Source organism: Cyclopterus lumpus, chromosome 21 (genome assembly GCF_009769545.1).
Source record: "Cyclopterus lumpus isolate fCycLum1 chromosome 21, fCycLum1.pri, whole genome shotgun sequence".
Taxonomy (NCBI): domain Eukaryota; kingdom Metazoa; phylum Chordata; class Actinopteri; order Perciformes; family Cyclopteridae; genus Cyclopterus; species Cyclopterus lumpus.
The window spans coordinates 18,571,956-18,595,766 of record NC_046986.1 but is presented as its reverse complement, the minus strand read 5'-3'; the positions used below and the strand labels follow the sequence as shown (position 1 = coordinate 18,595,766).

The 23,811-nt window shown below is 44.1% G+C and overlaps 2 protein-coding genes across 2 annotated transcripts in view; one reads left to right on the top strand and one right to left on the bottom strand.

The window, feature by feature from the left end:
* The first annotated feature begins 149 nt into the window (after window positions 1–149).
* armc8 (armadillo repeat containing 8) lies at window positions 150–11,233 on the top strand. Its single transcript, XM_034562055.1, has 23 exons — window positions 150–453; window positions 2,130–2,206; window positions 2,948–3,019; window positions 3,174–3,316; window positions 3,414–3,511; window positions 3,671–3,763; window positions 3,874–3,954; window positions 4,066–4,141; window positions 4,266–4,356; window positions 4,454–4,514; window positions 4,601–4,801; window positions 5,326–5,421; window positions 5,514–5,596; window positions 5,876–5,957; window positions 6,055–6,141; window positions 6,228–6,320; window positions 6,539–6,688; window positions 7,120–7,215; window positions 7,446–7,541; window positions 7,831–7,903; window positions 8,246–8,281; window positions 8,507–8,600; window positions 8,717–11,233. Exons 1-23 carry the CDS (start codon window positions 409–411, stop codon window positions 8,748–8,750), a joined length of 2,058 nt encoding a protein of 685 aa, XP_034417946.1. The 5' UTR covers window positions 150–408; the 3' UTR covers window positions 8,751–11,233.
* A 1,646-nt stretch (window positions 11,234–12,879) lies between these two features.
* kcnh3 (potassium voltage-gated channel, subfamily H (eag-related), member 3) overlaps window positions 12,880–23,811 on the bottom strand; it is a 105,794-nt gene continuing 94,862 nt past the window's right edge. The window contains exons 11-15 of the mRNA XM_034561467.1: window positions 18,985–19,199; window positions 14,929–15,185; window positions 14,653–14,753; window positions 14,502–14,554; window positions 12,880–13,902 (exon numbers count right to left, since the gene is read on the bottom strand). Coding sequence (XP_034417358.1) covers window positions 12,925–13,902; window positions 14,502–14,554; window positions 14,653–14,753; window positions 14,929–15,185; window positions 18,985–19,199 — 1,604 coding nt within the window. The 3' untranslated portion in view covers window positions 12,880–12,924. The remainder of the gene's footprint in view (window positions 13,903–14,501; window positions 14,555–14,652; window positions 14,754–14,928; window positions 15,186–18,984; window positions 19,200–23,811) is intronic.

Genomic DNA, 23,811 nt, shown 5'->3' with positions numbered 1-23,811 from the left:
TATATTGTATACAGTCTGTGGTTATTATTTATTGTGTATATATATATATATATTACATGTTTCAAATGGGTGATGTTATTTTATCGAATCTAACTCAATGAGATATCATCTACGTCACATTTATAAACACAATTTACCTCATTGACAAATCCAGTGTCTGACAGACAGCTCGCCAAGTTAGCGGCGTTGTTGTTGTTTTTTGTTGCATATCGGCTGCGAGTGTTTGCAACTGAGCCCCACAAGAGGTTTTTTTATTTTATTTTGACTCCAGCGAGGAGCGGGCGTGATTCTGACTGTAGTTACCTTTTTCTTTTTTTTTTAAAAAGCCGCTCGCAGCTGCTCTGGGGGGGGCGGAGTGTCTGCAAAGTGCTGCGCCGATTGGGGCGCTCGATCAGGGGGGGAAGAGAGATGGCGTGCTTGTTGGAGGCCCCTCTCCGCATCAGTGTGCTGTCTGTGAGTGTCACTCTCGTACTTTCAAATAGCGTTGATTGAACCCACAATGATGCGATCTCCAAAAGTGCGAAGCTCGATTCTTGCGATTGTTTTTTTTTTTTTTTTTAATGAATAAGCTCCGAGCTGTCAAACTATGAGGGGTTTATGTCTTCTGTTAGCCTGCAAGCTAAATTGAGGGCTTTCCAACACGGTCAGTCCGTTTGACGTTGCTGTTGTTGGGAACGTGAGATTTTGTCACCCTGTCCTCGCCCGCGCGAGGCGGGGACGGTCTGAACACGCTACTGACGTGTCCGGTCGCCCCGTCGGCGTGTGACGGGAACCAAATCGAACGAACGAAGCTACCTGTCAGTGTCGCTTGGAGCTAAGCTAGCTAGCTAGATAGCTTAGCTTATCTAAAAGTGAGAGTGCTATCACTCCCAAAACACGTCCGTTGGGGGACTTTGCTTGTTTTATTCTAACCAGACGAATTTATTTGCCCGCATCAATTGCAGCTCGCTGTTTACAACAGCAAACGTAACGTCTTTGAGCCAGCTGTCGTTATGTGCACCAAGTAACGTGGCTAATCACTAGCATACGGTTAAGCTAGCAAAGCTAACGCAACTCACTGATTGTCTACTTCTTGAGGAGGTTTCTGCTGCGTAAAATTAGCTCTGCCAGCAGCCACATTCTTGCAATTAACTTTATTATGGTATTGCAAATTATTCTTGCAGGTGACAATGACGGTCAGGTGTAATTTGGCGGAATTGAACGTAAAATATGTAGCTTAAACGAGCATGCTATGACAGTGAAACGCCCCCATACAGCAACTCACTGGTAGGGATACTACACTTGTTTAATAATGATATTTTTAATATCATTATATTGATCAGATATAATGAATAAACATTGGAATGCCAACAACTCTTTGCAAATGTTTACTTATTAAATTAATTAATTTGGATTGACATTAGGCCTAAATAAGATATTTTATCTTACTCTAATGTTATGTGTATTTATGCAGAATTGCACCTATCTACATTAAAAGGAAACAAAACATCTCATTGTCAGTCTAAATATTTAGTGAATTAGAGAATAGTCAGTAAATCAAATGTGTGTATATATTGTGCTGAACACCTTGTCAGCAGTGTGCAGTCACCAAAAGCATAATACAGCAGCAGTGTGTTGTTGGCTGGGTGAGGTTTGCTTCACTGGTTTCATGTGGAACGTTCTGGTTAAAGCTGTCAATGATATAAACACAGTTTTCTGGTGTCACATGTAGCCACTGGGTGCCCTATATAACAACCTTTTAAAGGACCCTGCCATGGATCATGCTGCTGTATGTGTCACTAGTGTGTATGACTGTGGGTTTATCAAGGCTTTTAATCTTGGTTAAATGATCTAAAATGAAAGACTTAACATTGTTTAATTGCTGTTAGTTTTAAAAAACAGTTCTTTTAATGCTTGCTATTGTTCCAGAATATTTAGACATATAGTGCGACGGGCACTTTCTCTCAGCTTTTCAACTTCAATGTGTTGTTAAATTGATCTTAAAATGTATGAAGGGCCATTAAGTACGTTTAAAAAAAATCCCAAAAAAATCTGTACTGTGTGTTTCTCAGAGAGAGAATGTGAGATAGCTTGAACATTTGTTTGTGCATTTTGTCACTAATGTTTCTGTTATATGTGTGCTCATGCAGGAAGTCACTGCCACTAGTCGCCATTATGTTGACCGACTGTTTGACCCCGACCCACAGAAAGTGCTGCAGGGAGTCATGTAAGTCCAGCTGCATGTATTAATGTGTGTGTGTGTGTGTGTGTGTTCTACTGATATCATTCTACTGTTATTAAGCCAGTGTATTTCAACACAGCCTTTGGCTTTAGCTGATATATTTTTTCTCTTAAGTTTCTGTGCTGAAATGTTGAGTGAGTCATATCGCTCTCTGTCTCGATCATTATTTTTAACTTCTGAAGGGACTAGCTCTGGTTACGGCTTGTAGCGCTCCACTAGCCGAGCACCTGACCGACTCGACTGCCTTCTACAGCTGTACTTTTCCATTAGCCTCACTCACCTGCTATATGATATCATCTGGGGCTGCTTGCAGAGCAGAAGAAACACTGCATGGAAAACAAAGAAAAGAGAGTGCATGCAAATGAACTGGCGCATTCTTTGTCCAACAACAATATGTGGCACATCTGCTTGAAACCTTCACTGTTCCAATTTGGAAATGTCTGCCTGGCTGACCTGTCTACCTGCTGTCTTTATACCTTCTTTCATGACCTCTGCTGATCCGCAGCACTAATGTTTAGGTTCCCAGATTGTAACCCCCTTTATTCCATAACTACATACCTTGTACACATGAACACAATACATGTACAACAAAATGACTCTGTAAATTGGGAAGAAATATGGCGTGATCTAAAATGTTATCGAATCTGAAAACTTTTGCTATTGAGGGCAAATTTGTCTTGCTCGCCAAGAATGATCCTCATCTGTGTTTTATGTCCGACTTCACAGTGACATGAAGAATGCCGTCATAGGAAACAACAAGCAGAAAGCCAATCTTATTGTCCTCGGAGCGGTGCCGCGGTACGTCCCTGCACACCTTTCCACTTCCGCTCCTTCCCACTTTAGCTTTCTTCCTACTTTTACCACGTTCAACTACACTCAAGACACAGACATGATGTTGGTGATACATGCGCAATGAACTTGCTGCGGTGTGCGCTTGTCCATTTGGTTGCAGGTTACTTTACCTGCTCCAGCAGAGCTCGTCCAGTGCGGAGCTACGGACCGAGTGTGCTGTGGTGCTGGGCAGCCTGGCCATGGGCACCGAGAACAACATCAAGTCCCTGGTGGACTGTCACATCATCCCTGCCCTTCTTCAAGGTTGGGGTCTCACTCACTCACTAACATCCTTACTGCAGAGGACAACATCTTTGGTGAGACAGATGTATATCCAACGTCTTGTGTTTTGCGCTCGCAGGTCTTCTGTGTCCGGACCTGATCTTCATCGAAGCTTGTCTTCGATGTCTCAGAACGGTCTTCATCAGTCCTGTCACTCCTGTGCAGCTGCTCTATACTGTAGGTTGTCTGGTCCATGTCCTGCCTGCTATATACACATACTTTACAAGTATATGTTCTGTCGCTGTACACAGATATTATTAGCTCAGTGGTCCTCTAATTGTATGGGAAGGAGGCTAGTTCTAACTATATCCATCCTATTTGGTGACGTGTTTTTAGGACCCCACTGTGATTCCTCATCTAATGTCTCTACTGAGCCGCTCACAGAGAACGCAGGAGTACATCACACAGATCTTCTCCCACTGTTGTAAGGTATTTGTTGGTATTTATTCACACACACACAACACACAAAACACAGCGGAGTCCATCGTGCTTGTAGTAAGACCAGGATTCACTGTTGATTGGCCGTTTGTTGTCTCCAGACCCCAGAGCACCAGACGGTTCTTTTCAACCACGGCGCCATCCAGAACATTGCCCCTCTACTTACCTCCCCCTCTTATAAGGTATACGGCTGTCTCTCAGTGAGTGAGTATTTACCTGATTCAATGATACGACCGTTCACACTCGGTTAACTGTGTCTATCATTGTCTCCCTCCAACCTCATGCCTCTCCAGGTCCGGATGCAGGCGTTAAAGTGTTTCTCAGTCCTTGCCTACGAGAACACTCAGGTCTCCATGACACTGGTGAATGGTGAGTCTCTCTTCCCTTTCTCTTTCTTCTTCTCCGTCCCCTTTTTTCTTATCTTTCCCCTTTTCTCTCTCTTCTGCGCTCTTCACTTTTCAACCCCAGTGTTTCTATGTTTGTGTTGCCACAGTGCTGGTGGATGGTGAGCTGCTCTCTCAGGTATTTGTCAGAATGATGCAAAGGGATCAACCCATTGAAATGCAACTAACCGCAGCCAAATGGTGAGTCAGATAAAACTGCTTCAATCGATATGAATATATGAGTACATTTCCCCCTGTACTTCTTCTTTGAGTGTGACGTCCTCCCCTTCTGTCCCAGTCTAACGTACATGTGTCGAGCGGGTGCCATCAGGACAGACGACCGCTGCATAGTCCTAAAGGTCAGGCTTTTTACGAGGCCTCTGCTATTTATTATAATAAACCGTGGCACCTCTTTATTAATCGTGACTTCCCGTTTTCCACTCAGACCCTGCCATGCCTCGTGCGGATGTGCAGTAAAGAGCATTTGCTCGAGGAAAGGGTGGAGGGTGCGGAGACGCTGGCCTACCTGATGGAGCCCGACGTGGAGCTGCAGAGGATTGCTAGCACCACCGACCACCTGGTGGCCATGCTGGCCGACTACTTCAAATACCCCAGCTCTGTGTCCGCAATCACGGACATCAAGAGGGTGGGTCAGTGGGCCTGAGCAGCCCCTTGTCCTGTGACTAGCCAGGTGGAGAGGGGCTGGCGTTTAAAAGTGGGTGCTTGTGCTTCGACTAACAAGACTAGGAGTCTACGTTGAGCTCACTGCTAACAATACTGCTGATGTTCAGCAGATATAACGTTTACAGTCCGCTCAGGTTGGTGGGAAAGTCATCAGCAACCCTTAAATCCCTAAAAGACATACAGCTAGTATGGCCAACAATTAAATGTGATTTCTTTATCAGATTAGATTATTTTGCTCAGAATTCCAGACTTTGGGCAGTCTGGCTATGCAAATCAGCTATGACCCCTTTAATGCCTAGTGTGTCTGAATGTAGTCATTTGTAGATTTTGCTCCCCAGAAACTAATAAGTTATTCTAATTATGACTTTAAAAAAAAAAAGTTTGACATTATCAACTGGAAAGATATCGTCCTTTTTTCTTCTATCAAACAGATGTGCCACTTGTTGGTATTATGCGCCAGTTTACTTTCTGCTCTGTCGTCCGCAGCTGGATCATGACCTGAAGCACGCACACGAGTTGAGACAAGCTGCTTTCAAACTGTACGCCTCACTGGGCTCCAACGACGAGGACATTCGCAAAAAGGTCAGCTTTTGCCTTTTTGTTTGCATAATATAATTATGCGCAGTTCTATTTATTTATATTCTAATCTATTCTCTCCTTTGTCCTGTCTTCAGATCACAGAGACGGAGAACATGATGGACCGGATAGTCAGTGGCCTATCAGAATCCAGCATTAAAGTCCGTTTAGCCGCCGTAAGGTACGATCCACCTGTACCTATATTATTAAACTCTCTCTAATCTCCGTACCAAGAATGTAACATTTGTGATACGGCAGTTCTTTAAAATATAAAAATGTCTCTCCTCTAAATGAATAACAGGCAGTATTACTATTTAATTTGTATATATTTTCAGTGATCTGTCTTAATAATGTACACAAACCCTTAAGCATTCCTCTTTTGGCTTATTTAGGAACAAAATGTGTTTTTAACCTTCTATTGAAAGTGTCTGTGGTTGTTCATATTTGTACTTTTGCTCAGGTGTCTTCACAGTCTTTCGCGGTCGGTGCAGCAGCTGAGGACGAGCTTCCACGATCATGCAGTGTGGAAGCCCCTCATGAAGGTCAGCGGAGTGGCATTCAGCAAAAAACGTCTTTTATAGGGGAATAAACTATATTTGTGTATATACTGATGGGATGTCGTGTTGCCGTTGTACGCAGCTGTTGCAGAACGCCCCGGATGAAGTCCTGGTCATGGCCTCCTCTACACTATGCAATCTACTACTGGAGTTTTCACCCAGCAAAGAGGTACGTGCTCTCGCACTCGCGCACATGTCAAGAGAACAGACTGCGTTACTTTATTACTGAGACCAATTGTTTGTGTTGACCCGCAGCCCATCCTGGAGTCAGGGGTGATTGAGTTACTATGCAGTCTGACCCAGAGCGACAGTCCTGCACTAAGGGTCAATGGGATCTGGGCTCTGATGGTAAGAAGAGGATTTTCTTATTTTTTTTTTACACTTCTTGGCTTCTTACAACCAATCAAAATCCTCAAACGTGGATTAATATCTGTGTTTTTTAGGACTGGATGTAAAGAAATATAGATTTCCATCATTTTCTCTCTGCACTGCAAAACATCTGTGTTGTGTTTTTAAAGTAAAGCGAGATACAAAAAAGCAGTTCCATTTAACCTTTGTGTGTTCAGAACATGGCGTTCCAGGCGGATCAAAAGGTGAAGGTGGAGATCGTTCGGGGTTTGGGTACAGAACAGTTGTTCCGCCTGCTATCAGACCCCGACACCAATGTGCTGATGAAGACCCTCGGTTTGCTGCGCAATCTGCTGTCCACACGCCCAGTGAGAGAGAGAGAGACACACACACACACACACACACACACACACTCACACACAAACACACATACACACATACACACACACACATACACACACACGCACACACACGATAACGCATTTAAATTACTTGTGTCCATACAGTTTGGTCATTGAGCAGATGTTCCCCCCCGTACCACCATCACGTTTATTATGCCAGAAACAGATTTAGTATGTCCCAATATGTAAAATGCAGTATGCCAAAAATACCAGGATGTCAAACTGCATCCCGTCACATTTGGCAGCACGCAAGCCAGCATGCTTATTTTGCAATTCTGACTACCTAGAATGCTCCATACTTTCTTACCTACTCTATAAATAGTAATATGCTTGCATGTATGTGCTGAATGGGCATAGACTCTGATTTTGTTGTTTTTGTTGCACCCTTCGACTGGCAGCACATCGACCAGATCATGAGTTCTCATGGGAAGCAGATCATGCAGGCGGTGACGCTCATCCTGGAAGCGGAGCACAGTATAGAGGTCAAGGAGCAGGTGAGGCCCTCCCTTCTGCGCCACGCTCACAAATTGGTGTTCATACAGAATTCATGGGAAAAGCCACATGGCAGAGCGGCTTTTGAGTCTTCTTTCCGGTTCGGCCTGTCAAGTGGCGTTTGTGGAGCTGGAAGCACTTATTAAGCACTTAATTTAGAGTTTTTTAGTTTCTCATCAAAATGTTCACAGAACAGCACTGATGTGATGCTCTTTTGTTCTATATCCATCAGACGCTGTGCATCCTAGCCAATATCGCCGACGGCAACACAGCCAAGGAACTCATTATGACCAATGAGGACGTGCTCCAGAAAATCAAATACTACATGGTACTACAAGACCTCTACTGAAGCTCACCCTTGTGATCAGATGGTGTGGCGGTGGTGTTGTTGCATGTAGATCGTGCAGTGTGTCGTACCACTCACAGGTCATCTAGTTGTTACGCCCTCTGGCATTTCAAACGATAATGCAACAAACGGCTCCGTGCATCTGCGGAGGCTCGAGCATAAACACAAGCTCTCGACTTCTTCCTGAGCTCTTGTGACTTGTGCTTTGAATCAGTTTTTTTTTCCCCCTCTTACTTTTGTCCAATTGTTCTGACTTCTGCTGTTCCCGCAGGGGCATTCGAATGTGAAACTGCAGCTCGCTGCCACCTTCTGCATCTCAAATCTAATCTGGAATGAGGAGGACGGTAAGTGACACGCCACCCCGCAAAGACAGTTCAGAGGGATGTGGAGAAAGCTGATGTTTTGTGTCTTTTCCGGTGAAATGTTGTTGTTGTTCACGATGTTTTGTGCTGCAAGTTCTGCTTTGCTCAGTGCAGTGTTTCTCCACTCCGGGCCTTTCGAGTGGTGCCGCACTAACTGAAGCCACTGACGCTGATGTTGCTCACTATGTTTCAAAGATTCAATACTAACCTGGTTGCTGCATGCTTATATTTCACCTGTCTGGTCTCGGTATGAGGCCAAGTTGTCATTGTACAGTTCTGGAGATTCAGGAACACAAGTAATCCGTTTTTCGTCCCATCTTTCAGTTCAAGCAGTGGTCAACAGCGATTGTGCCCACAAAGGTCAGCACAGCTCCGGTCAAAGTTACACAAATTTCAACTTCTTTTTCGTCGCAAAGTGAAGTCTGTTGTCTACAAAACACTTAGATGATGATGCACTGAATTGCTTAAAGAAATGACAAAAGCCATTCATTCCTTTTTTTTACATTTAATTTATTCACATATTTTGGGAAAAGGAGTTTTTGATTGATTCGTATGATTGAATTCCGCTTCATCGTGTGTTCTCAGGTTCTCAGGAACGCCAGGACAAGCTGAGGGAGATGGGCTTTGTGGACATCCTGCACAAACTCACCCAGGCCTCTGACCCCAACCTCTGTGACAGGTGGGCCAGGATAGCGAATCATAAAACCCACATTCTCAATGGACACCAGCTCAGCAGGTTGGACTGATATTCTCTCTCTCTCTCTCTCTCTCTCTCTCTCTCTCTCTCTCTCTCAGGGCGAAGACGGCGATGCAGCAGTACCTAGCGTGACTACAGAGCGGAGGGATTCCAGCCTAACTAATAATCGCTGGGAGGGGACACCTGCCATTGGTTCTTCTGTTTCTGGTTTGGTTTAACCTAGAGGCTTGTGTTGTTGCACAAAGACTCCTACTTTGGACTTTTGGACTTGTGGCTGGCATCCTTTCACCTGCCCCTCCTCTCCCTACCCACCCACCTACCCACCCAACCCACCTTCTAATACCACGTCAACAGTTGAGCTCCCTCAGAACCTCATCATGGAGACTGAGACCGTGGTTGTTGGGAAATCAACGGTTAGGAGGGGTTCTCGTGTTTTTTTCCATCAATGAAGTGATTTAAAGAAATTATTTCCTTTTGGGACTTTGTGATTTGCAAATTTTAGTTTTTCCTTTTTGTTGGAGTGAGGCAGCCTGAAACCAGCACCACCTTGGTGCGTCTGGACTCCCGATAGTGGAGATTCTGGTCTCAGAGAAGCGGACTACGAGGTTTGACACGAGCTGGACGATTGGACAGCAAAGCTTCCCGGTTTTATTTTTAATTAATACTACTAATGTTTCCTTTTTAAGGCGGTGCAAACAAGGACACATTTGGAAAAAGACAGACTGCCTATTTTGACATTTTTGGTGGTTTTCTTCTTTCTTTTTTTTTGTGGATACATACCTCGTAAATATATAAATATATATAAATATAAACATAAAATATATATTTTTGGATTTTTATTTTCCCCTGACCCTCTCTTCGTTTTCATTCATTCTCTCTGAACCATGATTCTCGGCACAGCAGGGCGAGTCCACTGCAGTCTGATTTCAAGTATGTAACACGGTCTCTAGAGGTGAATAAGGAAAAGAAATGTATTTCCCCTGATTTTATTTTTTTCTTCTCCTCTCACAGTTGTGGTTCTGCCCGTCACTTCTGTCCAACATCCTTATAATCCCAATGGGAAATGTAGTTCCAGAGTGCTAACTCTGACCCGCCTAGTTACTATTTAACAGGCATGAGTACACACAACACCAGAGATAAGAGGATGCATGTATCCTCACATCTCAACTGAATATAAGACTCTATGTCTACCCCCCCCTCCCACCCCCTCAGTGTGTGTTTGTGTTTGTCAAAAGGGATAAAGGAAAAGCTCCTGGGTTTCTATTCTCCGATGTGTTTGGAGGAAGCGAGCGAGGACAGAGTAGATGGCAGGAATAAAGGAAGAACTATTTGAGACTGGCCCCTGGAGGGTGAAGCACTAAGTTCGTCCACAGCAGCAGAATCCAGCGCTACGGTCTTTCCCCCCCATCGTATGATTTCCTCTCCCATCAGGATGCTTCTAGAGTTGTTCCCTGACATTTCAAACCCTACTGACACTGATAGAATGAATGTTACCATTGAAAATATATGCAGACCTGAAGAAGGATTTCTTCTGTGTTGCGTCTTATTTCTCCCTCAGAGGGTACTTGTAGTTAAAAGTGGTGTGTGTGAGAGAGAGAGAGAGTGTTTCAATTTAGTTTCACCTTTTAGAAACAGTCTGAATTAGTTGGGAGGACTGTGGGGTTGCTTTATGGGTTTAGTTCTGAGCGTCAACGTCTACAATCGTTTTTCTCTCTCCACATTGTTCCAAGAGAACGTTCAGAGATGGAGAAGTCAGAAAACACCAGAGAAAGAAGATATCATAGGACAGACTTTTTTGTTTAACGTATTCGGTGTGTGAAGCTATCTTGGCTCAATTGTTGAGTGTCTATGGGGTCAAATAACACAATTATAATCTAATAGACATTCGGGAGCTGAGCAAAACTAAGACAAGGAGCCTTTTTTCCAAGCGACTTTTTTTACCTCTGGTCTTTTAAGCATACACATTGTGTTTGTACTGCAGCTCATTGTTATCGAGCCCCAGTTTTAGTCAGAGGTAATTATCAGTTTATCTAAAAATAAATAAAATAAAATGCAGATGTTGGAAAAAACCCAAAGGCTTTAAAAAAAAAAAAAAAAAAAATCGAACAATCTGGATACACATATTTGTAGTTTGCTCAAGGACAACAAATATTTATAGTTTCACTTTTTATTAATCCAAACAAAGACTGTAGCTGGAAATAATGGCTTTACTTAATTTATATAATGTCAACTAACATTTTTAAATTAAATTATTAATGATATTATATATTTTATAACTGAATGCATTCATATTTTCGTTGCGTTTTACAAAAAGGGGAAAGGATGGGTAATCTTCAGCTTTTTCTTGTTGCAGTAATATTGTTGACGTCCAGAAGGTTAGAAGACTCTTTAACAGTTCTGCAAATATCATATATTTTTCTTCTTTTTGGTAAAGGTCTTTCATGGTTTTTAATACATCCCTGGTATTTAGTTTGGTATAAAGGTGATGCTCCTTGAGGCTTGTGGATCCAGAAAGTAACGCAGGACTCTTACAAAACAACACTTCTTTATTGTTGTACAGTATGTAATCCTGGTAAGAGTTTTTTTTAAATGTAACAGCAGTCTTTAATAAAACATCTGAAACCCAATAGCCTCCTCCAGGGCAGGCAGTTTGTCCCCTCTGCCCTCCACAGCTCAAAAGCAGGCACATTCCTCATGCAAAAAAAGCTGCGACATGCATTTAAAACCCTTTTGTGTAACCAAGATCTCCCCCCCCCACACACACACACATACACAGGATCCAGAACTCGAGACATCAATGTGAGTTCTGTGTGTTAAAGAGTCCAGGTCGTCCCTCCCTTGCCCCCCCCCCCGTTACAGAAAATAGAAACAAGAAATCTGACTGTCTATATTACAAGTATCATGTGGTGCACAAAACACCTCACAAACGCAAAATAAAAAGAAACATGGAGAGAAGTCCAGAGACCTCTAGCGATGCAGCCTGGGTATTGTAGTTTTAGGTGTAGGCTGTTGAGTCGTACCAACATTAAGCGGTTGGCAAAGGGGTTGGAGATGATGCTAAGTGTGTGTGTGTGTGTGCGCTACATAATAATTGGGAAGGTGACATATGGTTAAGATGGTTTAAACTTCTTCCCCGTTTCTGTTAAGTGTCGCAGACACGCAATAACTCATCGCTATCGTCGACGAACAGAAAAATAAAGAATAAAATAATTCACAGCCTGAATAAATAAATTACATTTTAGGTGTAAAACTGCACGTGTTCTCTGTCGGTGACGCTGATGGCTTTCAATGTAAATTTGTATCCAGATGCTGCCTGTGATGAACAGGTGAAGGACTTTAGGGAACTCTGTGTGGAGAAGGCACGAATGGCTGGATGGCTAAAGCTCAGGAGTGATGCGGGAGTTGGCTGAACAATCTGGTTGTAAACAGTCACGTTGGTGATAAACAGTTATAGTTGGGTGCTGTTTATGATATTCGTGGTTCCCCACCCCTTACACTTTTTTCATAAATCTTGCTTTTATGTCTTTGGCACACAATGCAACAGCTAGCTCAGGCTTTTTAGGTCTACTCTTAAATAGAAGCACTTCTTTTGCAGGGAAAGAAAATCAAGAAAGTTAAAAAAAACAATTACAACCTTGTTTTGTGTGGTTGGGGGGTTGGGACATAATTGATGGCCGTGTCCGTGTGTCTTTGACTCTGACAAAGAGTGTTTTCCTCCAGAGGAAGATTTTAAATATCCAAAAATAAATCCCAAAGCAAACTGGTGAGGTGACTGGGACTGAATGAAGAGTTTACATTCCCAGTCCCGAAGCTATCTTGGGTGAAGACGCGTTTCCCCGCTGCGATATGTGTGTGTTTGTATCTGCCCTTTGAACAGGGAAAGACATCCATACGTGGGGTTTAAAAAATTAAATAAAAAAAAGCAACATAAGAGCTAAATGAGGCTGCAGAGATCAATGGAACCGGTTATAAACTGGTTCTATGTGTCCCAGTAGCTGCAGGGGTCGACTGACGCTACTGAAGTGTTGATACTGTAAGACAATTTGTGCTGTTGTAGTTCTGTGGTGGTTCAGTGTCGAAAAGTACTTCTTCACACCGATTTCCTGACAGGTAGCATCGTGTCTCGGCCTCCCAGGCCGTGTTTCTGTTCACCTGTCTGTCCTTTCAGCACTTCCTGCCCGATGAATCACTTCCTGCCGTCTGTCTTCCTCCAGCCGCCCGCCTCTCGCTGATCTGATCTACGTTGTTTCCGTCGCTTTCATTTTTCTGCTACTCGTTTTTTTGCCGTCTCACAGTTTTAACCCGTTCATAACGCTGGCTCCTCTTCGTCGATGAAGCTGATGTGCTCCGTGGAGGACTTCCCCTCCTCCTCCACCTGTCGGCCCCACTCGTGCATCTCCAGCTCCTGGGGACAAAGGGCGGGTCGGTCCTCGCCGCGGCGCAGCTGCGAGTTACACCAAGGTGCAGTCTGGGTATCCCGCTGCCTTCTCCTCGCACTAACAAAGTCCAGAGACAAGGGCAGGGAGACGGTGGAGGGATGGAGGGGGACGGTTGGGGGGGATGCGAGAGGGATGGAAGGGGAAGGTCTCAGCTGGCGGTCTCCGGGGGAGGAAGCGAGCGATGGGGGAGCTGAGCAGTGGGAGGACGACGGAGGAGGAGGGGTGTCCTGGGAGGGAGGGGGAGGGAGAAGGCCCCTGCTGGCATGGCTGCCAGGTCGGGACGGGTGGGGGCCTTTGCAGGGGGAGAGGGACGGCGAGGAGCAGAGGGATATGGAGAAGGAGAGAGAGGGTGAAGGGGTGGGAGACGCCAGGGGAGGCTGGTCCTGCAGATATATCCCGTTACTGGAGGAGACGTGGAGGCTTCGGAGGACACCTTCAGGAAGACCTTCCTCAGGGGAGGGAAGGTCAGGGTGAGTGGGGCCCTCGACAGTGGCCCCCGGGGGCTTGGACGGGAGCTGTGGCGACGCCGAAGAAGGTGAATGAGGCCTTTTTGGTGAATGAGGAGTCGGGAGAAGGCAGCCTGGCAGATCCACACCCTCCGTGTCTCCGCGGTCCAACAGGGAATGGGTGTCAGGTCTATGGAGGGAACACGGTGTGGCGGCGGGCGGCAACACGAGACAGGCACTCGTTGACAGCTGGCTAGCACTGCTAGGGGGCGGGGTTAAATTTGGCATGATGGTCATCAGGATTGGCTGCGGGGTTGTTTGGAGGAGGGGCTTGAGCAGGCGAGTCATTTCCTGCAGCTCCTGACTGAGCGTGGAGACTTGTTTAGAGAGACTGTTCATCTGTTTGAGAGAGAGACACACACACACACACACACCAAATAACCAAATGAAGGTCAGTCCATGCAGATGTTTTTTCATGTTTCATGTTGTACAGGAGGATAATGGATAATAAGCTTACAACAATATCTGACAAAGTAAATCCTTATTTGCGTAAAACATAATCTGATACACACTTGCATACGTAATGTTCACAGACACACCATGTACTGTGACTATAGAGGACAAGCTGCATACACAAATTAAATATTAACATGGAACTAAGAGCTCTGCTATAGCAGCGCAATCCCTTGAAATCTATTTTGATAATGTAATATAATGCAATTTGCATCTGATTTGCTACAAAACATGCAAAGGGATGATCGACTGTCCTGCTGATCGGCTTCCAATGATTTTTTAATTCCTAAATACTGTGATGGATTATTGGAGCTTTGCACAAGGATGCAAACACTAGTGCTAAACTTTAAGTGAGTCCGACTTATCACTACCAATTTAATTGATCATGTTGCTGTTGTCCCATCTACAGGTCAGAAACCATCACATGTTGCTCAGATGTTTTTCTTTCTTTCATTCAAAATTCAAATTCATCATGGAGCACTCACCTCCTCAGTCAGTTTGGATACACTCTGCTTGATCTCGGAGTGCTCCCGAATCCCTACACGCACGCACACACACATGAACTTTAATAATCCAGTAAAAAAAAACTACCTATACTCAGGTGTGTGTGTGTGTGTGTGTGTGTGTGTGTGTTACCTGGGTATGGAGAGGCCGGTGCAATGGGTGACATGCTGGGACTGAACTCAAACTTCTGGGAGGAGGTGGAGTTGCTCTCCGTTTCAATGCCGTCTACGAATCTATGCAGAAGAAAAGGGAATAAAAGAAAGAGAGAGATATATTTCATTCACACACTAAAATAAACCCCTCCATCAGCAGATTTTGCTCACAAATGACTGCACAACAGACATGGTGTCATTAATCTCTGTGCACACGTGGATACTTTCTGTGTGTGTGTGTGTGTGTGTGTGTTACCTGGGACTGAGCTCGGACGGTGCACTGCAGAAGCTGACCACGGGTATCTGCAGGGTGGCGGGGCGGGAGTGCTCGCAGGGTCCGCGGAACGGCCTCGGCGTCAGGAGAGGGGAGCGCAGGGGCGAGTTGAGCCCCCTGCCGAGGCGCAGCGGGGAGCGTGGGGCGCGCGACACCGAGTTCTGCTCCTCGTCGCCCTCCTCGTCCTCGCGGATGGACGGCAGCTTCTTCACCAGGCCGCCGTTGCTCTCCCAGTCCACCTGCGGGGTCAAACGAGAGTTTAACCCGGCCGTTATTGGAGGGCACAGTGTTGGTGACGCCACGGCGCAGTGACGCAACTGCGCCAGCAGGTGGCGGTCAAACACAAGAGTTTGAGCCACTCCAAACACACTCAGAGACTTCCACAACAAATACAACGACAGTAATTATCACATTACTTACTTTCTGAGCCTCGTTTCTGAGTTGTAGATTTATTGTCGAGGTGGTATCAGATAGATGTTAATACTAACTTAGGTGTATGAGTGGATCTTTGTTTTGGTGGTTTTAAAGCATTTCTAAAGCCTAAAAAAAACAATAAAAAAAGATATTTTTCACTTTTGATCAAAGTGCTGGTGGTGTATTATTTAGTACTTTTCAAACTTGCCTTGTTTCCATTCCACTTTGCTGTGTATCATGTTTTTGTGCTTTATCCTTTATTATTAATATTTATCATCAGTATTATTTCATGGTTATTACTTTCTGGTGCTGCAATCCGTTTAGTTTTTTGTGTGTCTACCGACATACGGAGAGTGAAATAAATGAGATAAAAGTGGGCACGCATGCTGACTGATGAGAAGCAACTACTTAGAAGGACTTTGACCCGTGTACGAAACTGTATTGTTTTGCCTCCGTCTTTGCCAGACTGCAAAAAGAAGCATGTCATGCTACATTTAATACAGACTGCTGCTTCTGACTTGTTCCTCATCACTTTGCTTTGAGCATGCTCACACACACACACACACACATGCACACTCACAAGCACACGCACACACCCCTGGTACACTCGTCCCTGCTCCCCATCAGCGTCCCTGCTTATGATTTGAATAATTTAGGCCGTCTTCAGTGTCGATGCTGGGTTGCTGAAACTTCCAGAAATGGCGAGCTAAACAAAACAGGACTTTTTTGTCTGTGACTGAACGAGGAGTCAAAAGTTTAGTACTGAAAAAAGTCAAAGAGCTGGAAAAATATTTTTTTTTTTTGTGGCTGGATGTTGGAGTGAGTTGGTGTCACTTAAGGTTAATAAATGTCCGAAACGTCTTGTCCTGAGGTCAGAACTCTTAAACCCAACCCCACAAATATATGTTCGACAAGCCACCCAAAAAAGAAAAGTTCATTTTATTTTTTGGTCATTTTTAACAAACATTTTTTGTTTTATATTTAATTGAATTCATGTATAACCGTTTAGGTATGTTTTTATATAATGTTGTAAACGTTTAATGCACTTCCATGCTACAAGGATTATAATGTTTAATATAGAATAAAGTGTCTTTTAATCCCCACATTGCCAGACCCTCAATAGTAGCTCATACAATAATACAATAAAAGAACAATAAAAGAGTGAGGACGAGACTTTCTGCACGTGCATTGTGCCTAAAAACATGTGGTTATGAGGTCTGAATGTATCAAGACAAATTCATTGCATCCAAAACAACAACAGCTTTAGGGATTACAGTACATACATATTGCCGTTCTCCTCCACCGGTTTCAAAATAATAACATCACTCGTGCCCTAGAATGACTGGTGCGGTGAGTAATGAATGTACTTCACATCTCATCATGCAGACAAGCCAACGCCCCTCCACTTCCCCTCTCTCCCTCCTCTCCTTTTAATTAAGTTTCTCCTCTCCCTCTGCATGCTCAGCACACACTCTCTCTCTCCCCCCCCCCCCCCCCCCCCCCCCCCCCCCCCCCCCCCAGTGCCGCCCCCCCCCAACTCCCTCTGTACCACCGTAATGTATTTTTAGCTCTCTTGTTTCTAATCTTAGCTCCCAGCTCTGGAGGAAAACCGAGGAGCGCTCTGCGATGCGGGGGCGTGATAAGTGTGCACTTCACACATGGCGTGTGCCTGCCTGTGTGAGTGTGTGGGTGTGCTGAAGTTTGCATTTCGCATCATGTATGTGTGATCGAGTCATGCAGCCGTCTGACAGCCGGGCCCAGCATGTGACAGAGGATGTATGTAAACTGTGTGTGACACAAATGTGTCCCCCTGTTTTTGGTGCAGCGTGTGCGTGTGTGCGTGTGTGTGTGTGTGTGTGTACACATGTGGCACTACGTCGTTCTTGTTTCTGATGCAAGATCTATTTTTTTTCTTCCTGTAGCACAGATCAGTGCACCCAGTCGACTGGTTGTTCTTGCACATCACATTGTTTCCCCCAGTGGCTCCGGGGTCATGACAGGGCATCTGTAGCCAGTGAATCAGCGGGGTGTGGGGGCACGATCACTTTGAGGATGGATTTGGTACATCAATTGTTCAATTCCGACTTCTTGCCCCTTCATGTTTATAGTCTTTTCTTGTATTACATTTTTTTATCAAGTCTACGCCGGCTAACACGTCTCTTCTTTGTTGCTATGACACAATCTATTTAATCCTTTTGGATCCTCTTTAAGTCTCGGTTTACCTGGAAAGGAGGTGCTGTACATCTGCACACACACATATATACACACTCTCCTGGGCTGCTGTAACCACTGGTTCTGTATACATAACCAGTATCTGCATCTGCAACCCAAATCAGATATATGGTGCATCCTCTTGATACCGCTACAGACACACGCTGATACATGTGCACACATTTTGCACCACGCTCACAGAATCACACGGGTCCGCAGTGAAAAAAAGAAACGTAGAAAAGTAGAACAGAAAGTCCCCCCCCCACCCCACCTTCGTGTCTCTCCTCCTCCACCTTTCTCTTCTCCTCGGCTGGCTGCTCTATTTATACCGAGCAGGATCCAATCTTAGCAGCAGCTGCGGGGGACACAGCTATTCATGGACGGCCCGTGCTTCCCCCCCCCGCACTATTTTTAGCAACAGGACAGCTTCAAACAGCAGCACTGAGCTATTCTAGTCCCTATGTTATGCTCCCTCTGCACCAGCCAGAGGCACAGGGCTGTGTGTGTGTGTGTGTGTGTGTGTGTGTGTGTGTGTGTGTGTACGTGTGTACGTGCGTGTGTGCGTGTGTGCGTGTGTGTGTGTGATGGCAGTGGTTAAGAAGAAAAGCACTTTAAGGGTTGGCTTGTGAAATTGTGATGCGTGCACTGATCAGTCGGTGTGTGTATTGTACAGCAGTGGCGGGTGAGGTCATGCACAGCTTCTGCCTGAGAGACCCCTCTGAAGGCGTCTCTCAGGCTACACGTTACAATTCTTGATTTTTCGATTTGCACTTCCGGAGGCCGCACACGGAGAGGTGCGACTGGTCCGATGGGCCGTAGCCACGACTCAAGAGTATTTACTCAAGTTTCTCGTTTTTACGAAAATCCTTTTCGCCAGGTATGTTTTTTACGTCATCATTTCCTTCTCACTTGATTCCAAGTTATTCCGCTCTCATACGAGGAACTTTATCATCTCATATCACACAATTGCAATTTCACAAAACCAACGTATGTCGTTAGAAGAAGTTTGACCCTGCTGTAATTGTACACATTGCATTTATACATGTTCACCATCTATGGACCAGCCTAATGCCTCCTGCAGACCTTTCTTCGACCCTTTACTGCACCATTTCTGTCGACCCAGTCCCCCAAACTCAGGTTCTGATAGTGAGAAGACTACCAATTTTCCTTACCCAATACTCAATATTCGATGACGTTGGCTTGATATGTACATGAGCCTAAATGTATATTATTTGTAGAATAAAATCTTGCCTCTGCATTCTTATTCCCACTTTCGGACACTACTGGCACACCCATGGCCACAAGGGGGCAGTGTGATCTGATCAATTGAAAAATGTCTTTAAGAAGCACTTGCAAACATAAAAACCCCAAGTCTTGAACCAGAGGTAGATGACTGACACCGAGCGTACTCACATCCGCCCCGTTGCCCTCTCGCAGATTGTAGGTGAGGTCGTGCTGAATCTCGCTGATGAATTTCTGGGCGTACTCGGGGTAGAGCCGGAGGACCTCGCGGAGGCCCTTGAGGCTGATGTACTGCAGGTCGCAGTAGGTCAGGGCCTTGACGTTGGCGTTGGTCTTGATCACCTGCTCCTTCGTCAGGGAGTCCGAGCCAATCAGGTCACCTTTACCTGCGCATGCAGAAAGACCCACGGACACATTCAAGTCTTTGAAGCGGTAAATCAGAGAGAGTGTATTTTCACTGGCTGTCTCCGCCTGAGGGAGTCAGAGAAGTAAATTAAACACACAGGCGGTGTGAGCGGCAGATCATCAAAGACAGACCAAGATCAAAGGGATGGACCTGCAAAGTCATTTCAACAGAGATGGGAGGGAGAAGGTGTTGCACTGAATGGTAATTGTACATTACTTTTTTTTATATAGATATACTAACTGCGCAAAACAGCCTTTAGCAGAGTTAGTATTACTGAACGTCAAAAAATGTACAATATCTGTATTAAAAGCTCTTAAAAGAAGTATTCCACTGATTTTAAAAATCCAGATTATGCTTGTGAAAACCGATATACAGTATGTCTCCTGTTAGCTCGGTGCCTCTACATTTATGCTTTTGTTTCCTCAGTTGAGAAACAATCAAGCCAATCAAAGCTGTGTGCTAGAGCCAGAAAAGGAAGGACAGAAAAAAACAAAAGAAATTATTAAAAAATTACGTTGATGGGAACGACATGTCAGAACTAACTTCACAAACAGAAAACGGCTAACATGAACGTGATTATCAAACGTGATTAGAAATTTCTGAAGAAAAAAACTGTGCTTGTCGGATATAATTGGCAATTTAAACATTTGAAATAGTTAATCATAGCAATACTGAAAGAAGTTGAAGTGGCAGTCAAAGCACTATTAGTGAAAGAAGATGGAGCGGCAATTAATATATATATATATATATATATATATATATATATATATATATATATATATATATATATATATAAAATACAGTAGCTTAGGCAATTAGCAATTTACCTCGCAGAGCATTTCTCATGTTAGTGTCTATCCGTCGAGCCCCGTGTGTGAAGGCCTTAAGGTGGTTGACGTGACAAAAAGTGAACTGCTCCGAGAAACCTCTCAGGTATTTTTTACAATGACTGAAAAATGAACAAAAAGGGAATAATGGAGGAAAAATATGAAGGCGGTTCAGTCGGATGAGGTCTTCTGTGGCTCGAGGGTCACCAGGGTTATCTGTGTTTTGGCTTCGTAACTACAATTTCATTACCAAGCGGGGAGAACAAAGAAACACTGCTCAGTTGCTTTATTGTAAATGTATATCAATTTCCTTTTCTTTTTCATCACATTAGTGACTTAAAGGTCAGGATATCTCAGCCTCTACTTCTTGGATTCTCCCCTCACATGAGTCCTCTTACCCTCTGGAGGGGCAAAGCTAGATTGTTTGAATACTCATTGTGATTTCCAGTTATACTGTGTATATATATAATTTCTTTTTTTTAATGCATTATTGCAGTGAGAAAAGTGCCATCATCATGAATCGTAAGGAATTTCACTTACACAGAATAAGAAACAACAGCCAAGGACAACAAAGCTGGACAAATAAAGGTCATGAATTGAACGGACTGTGGCATAAATATTGTATAAATATAAATAAAAAGCACCAATAACACAAGACATAAAAACATGCTCTAAATGTTCTAAATAATAAAGACTGCAGACTGACTGGCATTGGGTTGATTGAGCCATGTGAGTAACAGCTGCTATGGAGGTGGCCCTCTAGCTCTAGCAACCACCTCCACATCCAACAGTCGCCTGCACCCTCATTGCACCCTCACTGCACGATGGGCTCTTTTTCTTGTCTCTCTGTCTTTTTCTGCTCCCCACACTTATTTTTCCTTCCCACACCGCACGCAGCAGCTCGGCTGAGTGACGACGGAGCGAGATAATCACAGCAGACTGTTAATCTGAGCAGGAGGTGAGTGCCGTCAAGTGGCATACAAGACAGAGTGTTTGTCTTCTTCAGTGTGTCTGAGTGTACGTGGAAGAGACAAGGGCAGATAGAGCAGGGCCCTCCATCCACCCCCAGAGGAACTGCCCAGTGGGGAGCCCCCCCCCGCACCCCCCCCACCCCCCACCCGAGAACTACGTAACTGTCAAGGGCTTTTTTTCTGTCTACATTTGTACCACCAACAGGAGTGCTGAAGTGACAAAAGCCAAGTTTGCTACAAGCTCTTTTAGCTTTTCTTTGTATGCTATAAGAAATATATTATCTACTTTGTCACACGCCACAATCATATGACCACAAGCCAAGTAGCCGCCATTAAAGTGCGTGTTACAATTTTAATTTTAAACAGCTTTTTTGGCTCAGTAGTCTTTGTGCTACTGGGTTAGCGAGTGGCTCCTACGTGCTATTTGGCTCACTGGTTATGTGATATATGACTTAACTTCTGGACTCACTGTTGGTCCATTGGTCTGTTTTCCACCATTTTGTTGTTGTCACAAGCTATCGTATTTTTTGTACGTGTTGTCTGTTGTCAAATGGCGTTCGCCAGTGCTGCATTGCCCGATGTGGTCGACCAATCATCGTGCACTTTCATTAAATATTAAGCTCTTCAAATAAATGAATAATCGAGACTGACGAGCGCAACCGAGTAACTTGCCTTTTCAAACCTGAAAGCGGCAGCAGCAGAAAAATGTGTGCTTCATGATTAGTAACTCGCGCCCATCATGGTGCACTGTCGTAACTACCTGAAGCCACTGTCACACACCGTTAATGTAATTCCACGTAAGACCTCCCTCCATACGTTACACTGATGTGGTGTGATGGCCCAATTGAAGGTCAATTTAAGGCCACATTTACAGGCTGAAAATTAGTCACAGCATGTTTCATGTGTCATGCATGCAACCAACTGTTTTATACTGCCTTGACAAATGACATTTCAATTTTCTGATGTAGAAGAGAAAGAGCAGCACTACCCCGATCACCGGCTGCAGTCTACAGCCAAAGGCTGGTGTGTGTGCCTGTAACATAGTTGAAAAGGTTCAAGTTAAAACAAGCTAAATGGGGAAAATACGCCACCTTGTTGTTGTAAATGTGTACCTGAATAATAGACGCAAAGGACTATGGTTAATCCTCAGAGCAACGTAGGATTCACTAATAGGTAACGTGTCTATGAATGTCTGTGGACAATATAGTGTTAACTAATTGGGAAATTAGTTAACACTAACTATTCGTTTTGTACGTGTTTTATTGCCAGTAAAGAATGTCTCCAGTACAGCTAGCTAACACTAACGTGATGCCGTCTTTCTAGACTGAGCATGCGCTGTTGCCCACACGACATGACCGAACTATGTTGTCCTTTGTCATGAATGCAGATGTGGAATTAACTGCTGCTACCACAAGCCTGCCCAGCTCCATGAGATTCATTTGGCCAGGAGACATCTCACAGAGGTTACGTGTGTGTGTGTGTGTGTGTGTGCATGGCCGATTGAGTGTGTGTTCGTGTTTCAGAATTTGTTAACATAGCATGATGCGCAATATGTCTTTGTCCGTGACTAATTGACCGAATGCCTGGTTGCATTTAAACACACGGAGATCTATTGGCCAATGGTTGGAAAAGAGCCCGTTTTTAACATGAGCGCGGAATAATTCCTGGAAGAACGCATGCAGGTTCTTGGTAAAGGCCGCGATGGGCCGTACCAACAGCTTCCTGGGCTCTGCTCAATCCACACATTGGCATTAATAATCAAAGTGCTTTAATAATGTAATGATCTATTCATTATTAATACCGGCACAGCACTGCATTCCATCTATTTATGTGTGTGTGCGTCTGTGTGTCACACGGACCATTAATTTAATCCATCTTGACCTTTCGGGAAACTGTCTTTTAAGACGTATACATCAGAGAAATGCACGTGAAAATCCTCCCTCTTTTCTCCCTCATCTCTCCGTCTATCACTTTGTCCATTACACATTCAACACAAACACTCCCCGTTTGCTGGATTAGTGTTGCACATGCTTCGATGCACTTCCAGGGGAAATGAGATTTTAGCCTGCGAGACAGCCAGCCAACTAAAGAAATTATTCTAAGCTGTTGTCACAGGTGCGACATTGTTGTCTGATCACTCAAATTCCAATTTGAAAGATTTCTTTCAGTGCCAGTTGTTTCTAACTTTTTCACTGCTAAATGATTGTTGATTCAGATTTTGTTGTTGTTCTTTAAATATGTTGTGTGTCTGCAAACATAATTAACTCACAAAATACAGGGTTTGGTGTTACCAGAGCCAATAAGAGCGAAGGACTCTGTCGCTAGATTCCTATTGCAGATGTGCTGTATTTTTAGATTTTGCAGTAGAAAGGCTGCAAACAAGGTCATTTTAAATCAAAATGTACATTATATACATTCATGTTCACTTAAGGTGAATTGAATAACTGGAGTGATCCCTGCAACCAGCAATCAGGGGTGCACAAGCAATAAGTATTCAAGAGCAGTTTTTGTTGTAATGTCAGAGGTGCATGTTTACATACGGATGGCAGCCTTCCTGTATGGCGCTCTCATAATTACAATGTCCTTTAAAAAAAACATTGCCTATGTGGATGGAATATAAAATTACGTTAGTGATTTTAATTTTAATGTTGTAATCATTACATTTTATGTTAATCTTAATGTTGTCATGGCACACTGATTAACCAGAACATTTAAAAATGTTGCTGACCCGGGCTGTAGACTGGATGATAAAAACAGGTGGTTTAAGTTGTTATTAAATTAAACAAGATTATGC

Excerpts from the sequence above, each read along its gene's own strand:
- armc8 (XM_034562055.1), top strand. The coding sequence starts at position 409 with ATGGCGTGCTTGTTGGAGGCCCCTCTCCGCATCAGTGTGCTGTCT. Across the intron at positions 4,802-5,325 it reads CAATCACGGACATCAAGAGG|CTGGATCATGACCTGAAGCA; the intron begins GTGGGTCAGTGG and ends TGTCGTCCGCAG. Across the intron at positions 5,958-6,054 it reads TGTGGAAGCCCCTCATGAAG|CTGTTGCAGAACGCCCCGGA; the intron begins GTCAGCGGAGTG and ends CGTTGTACGCAG.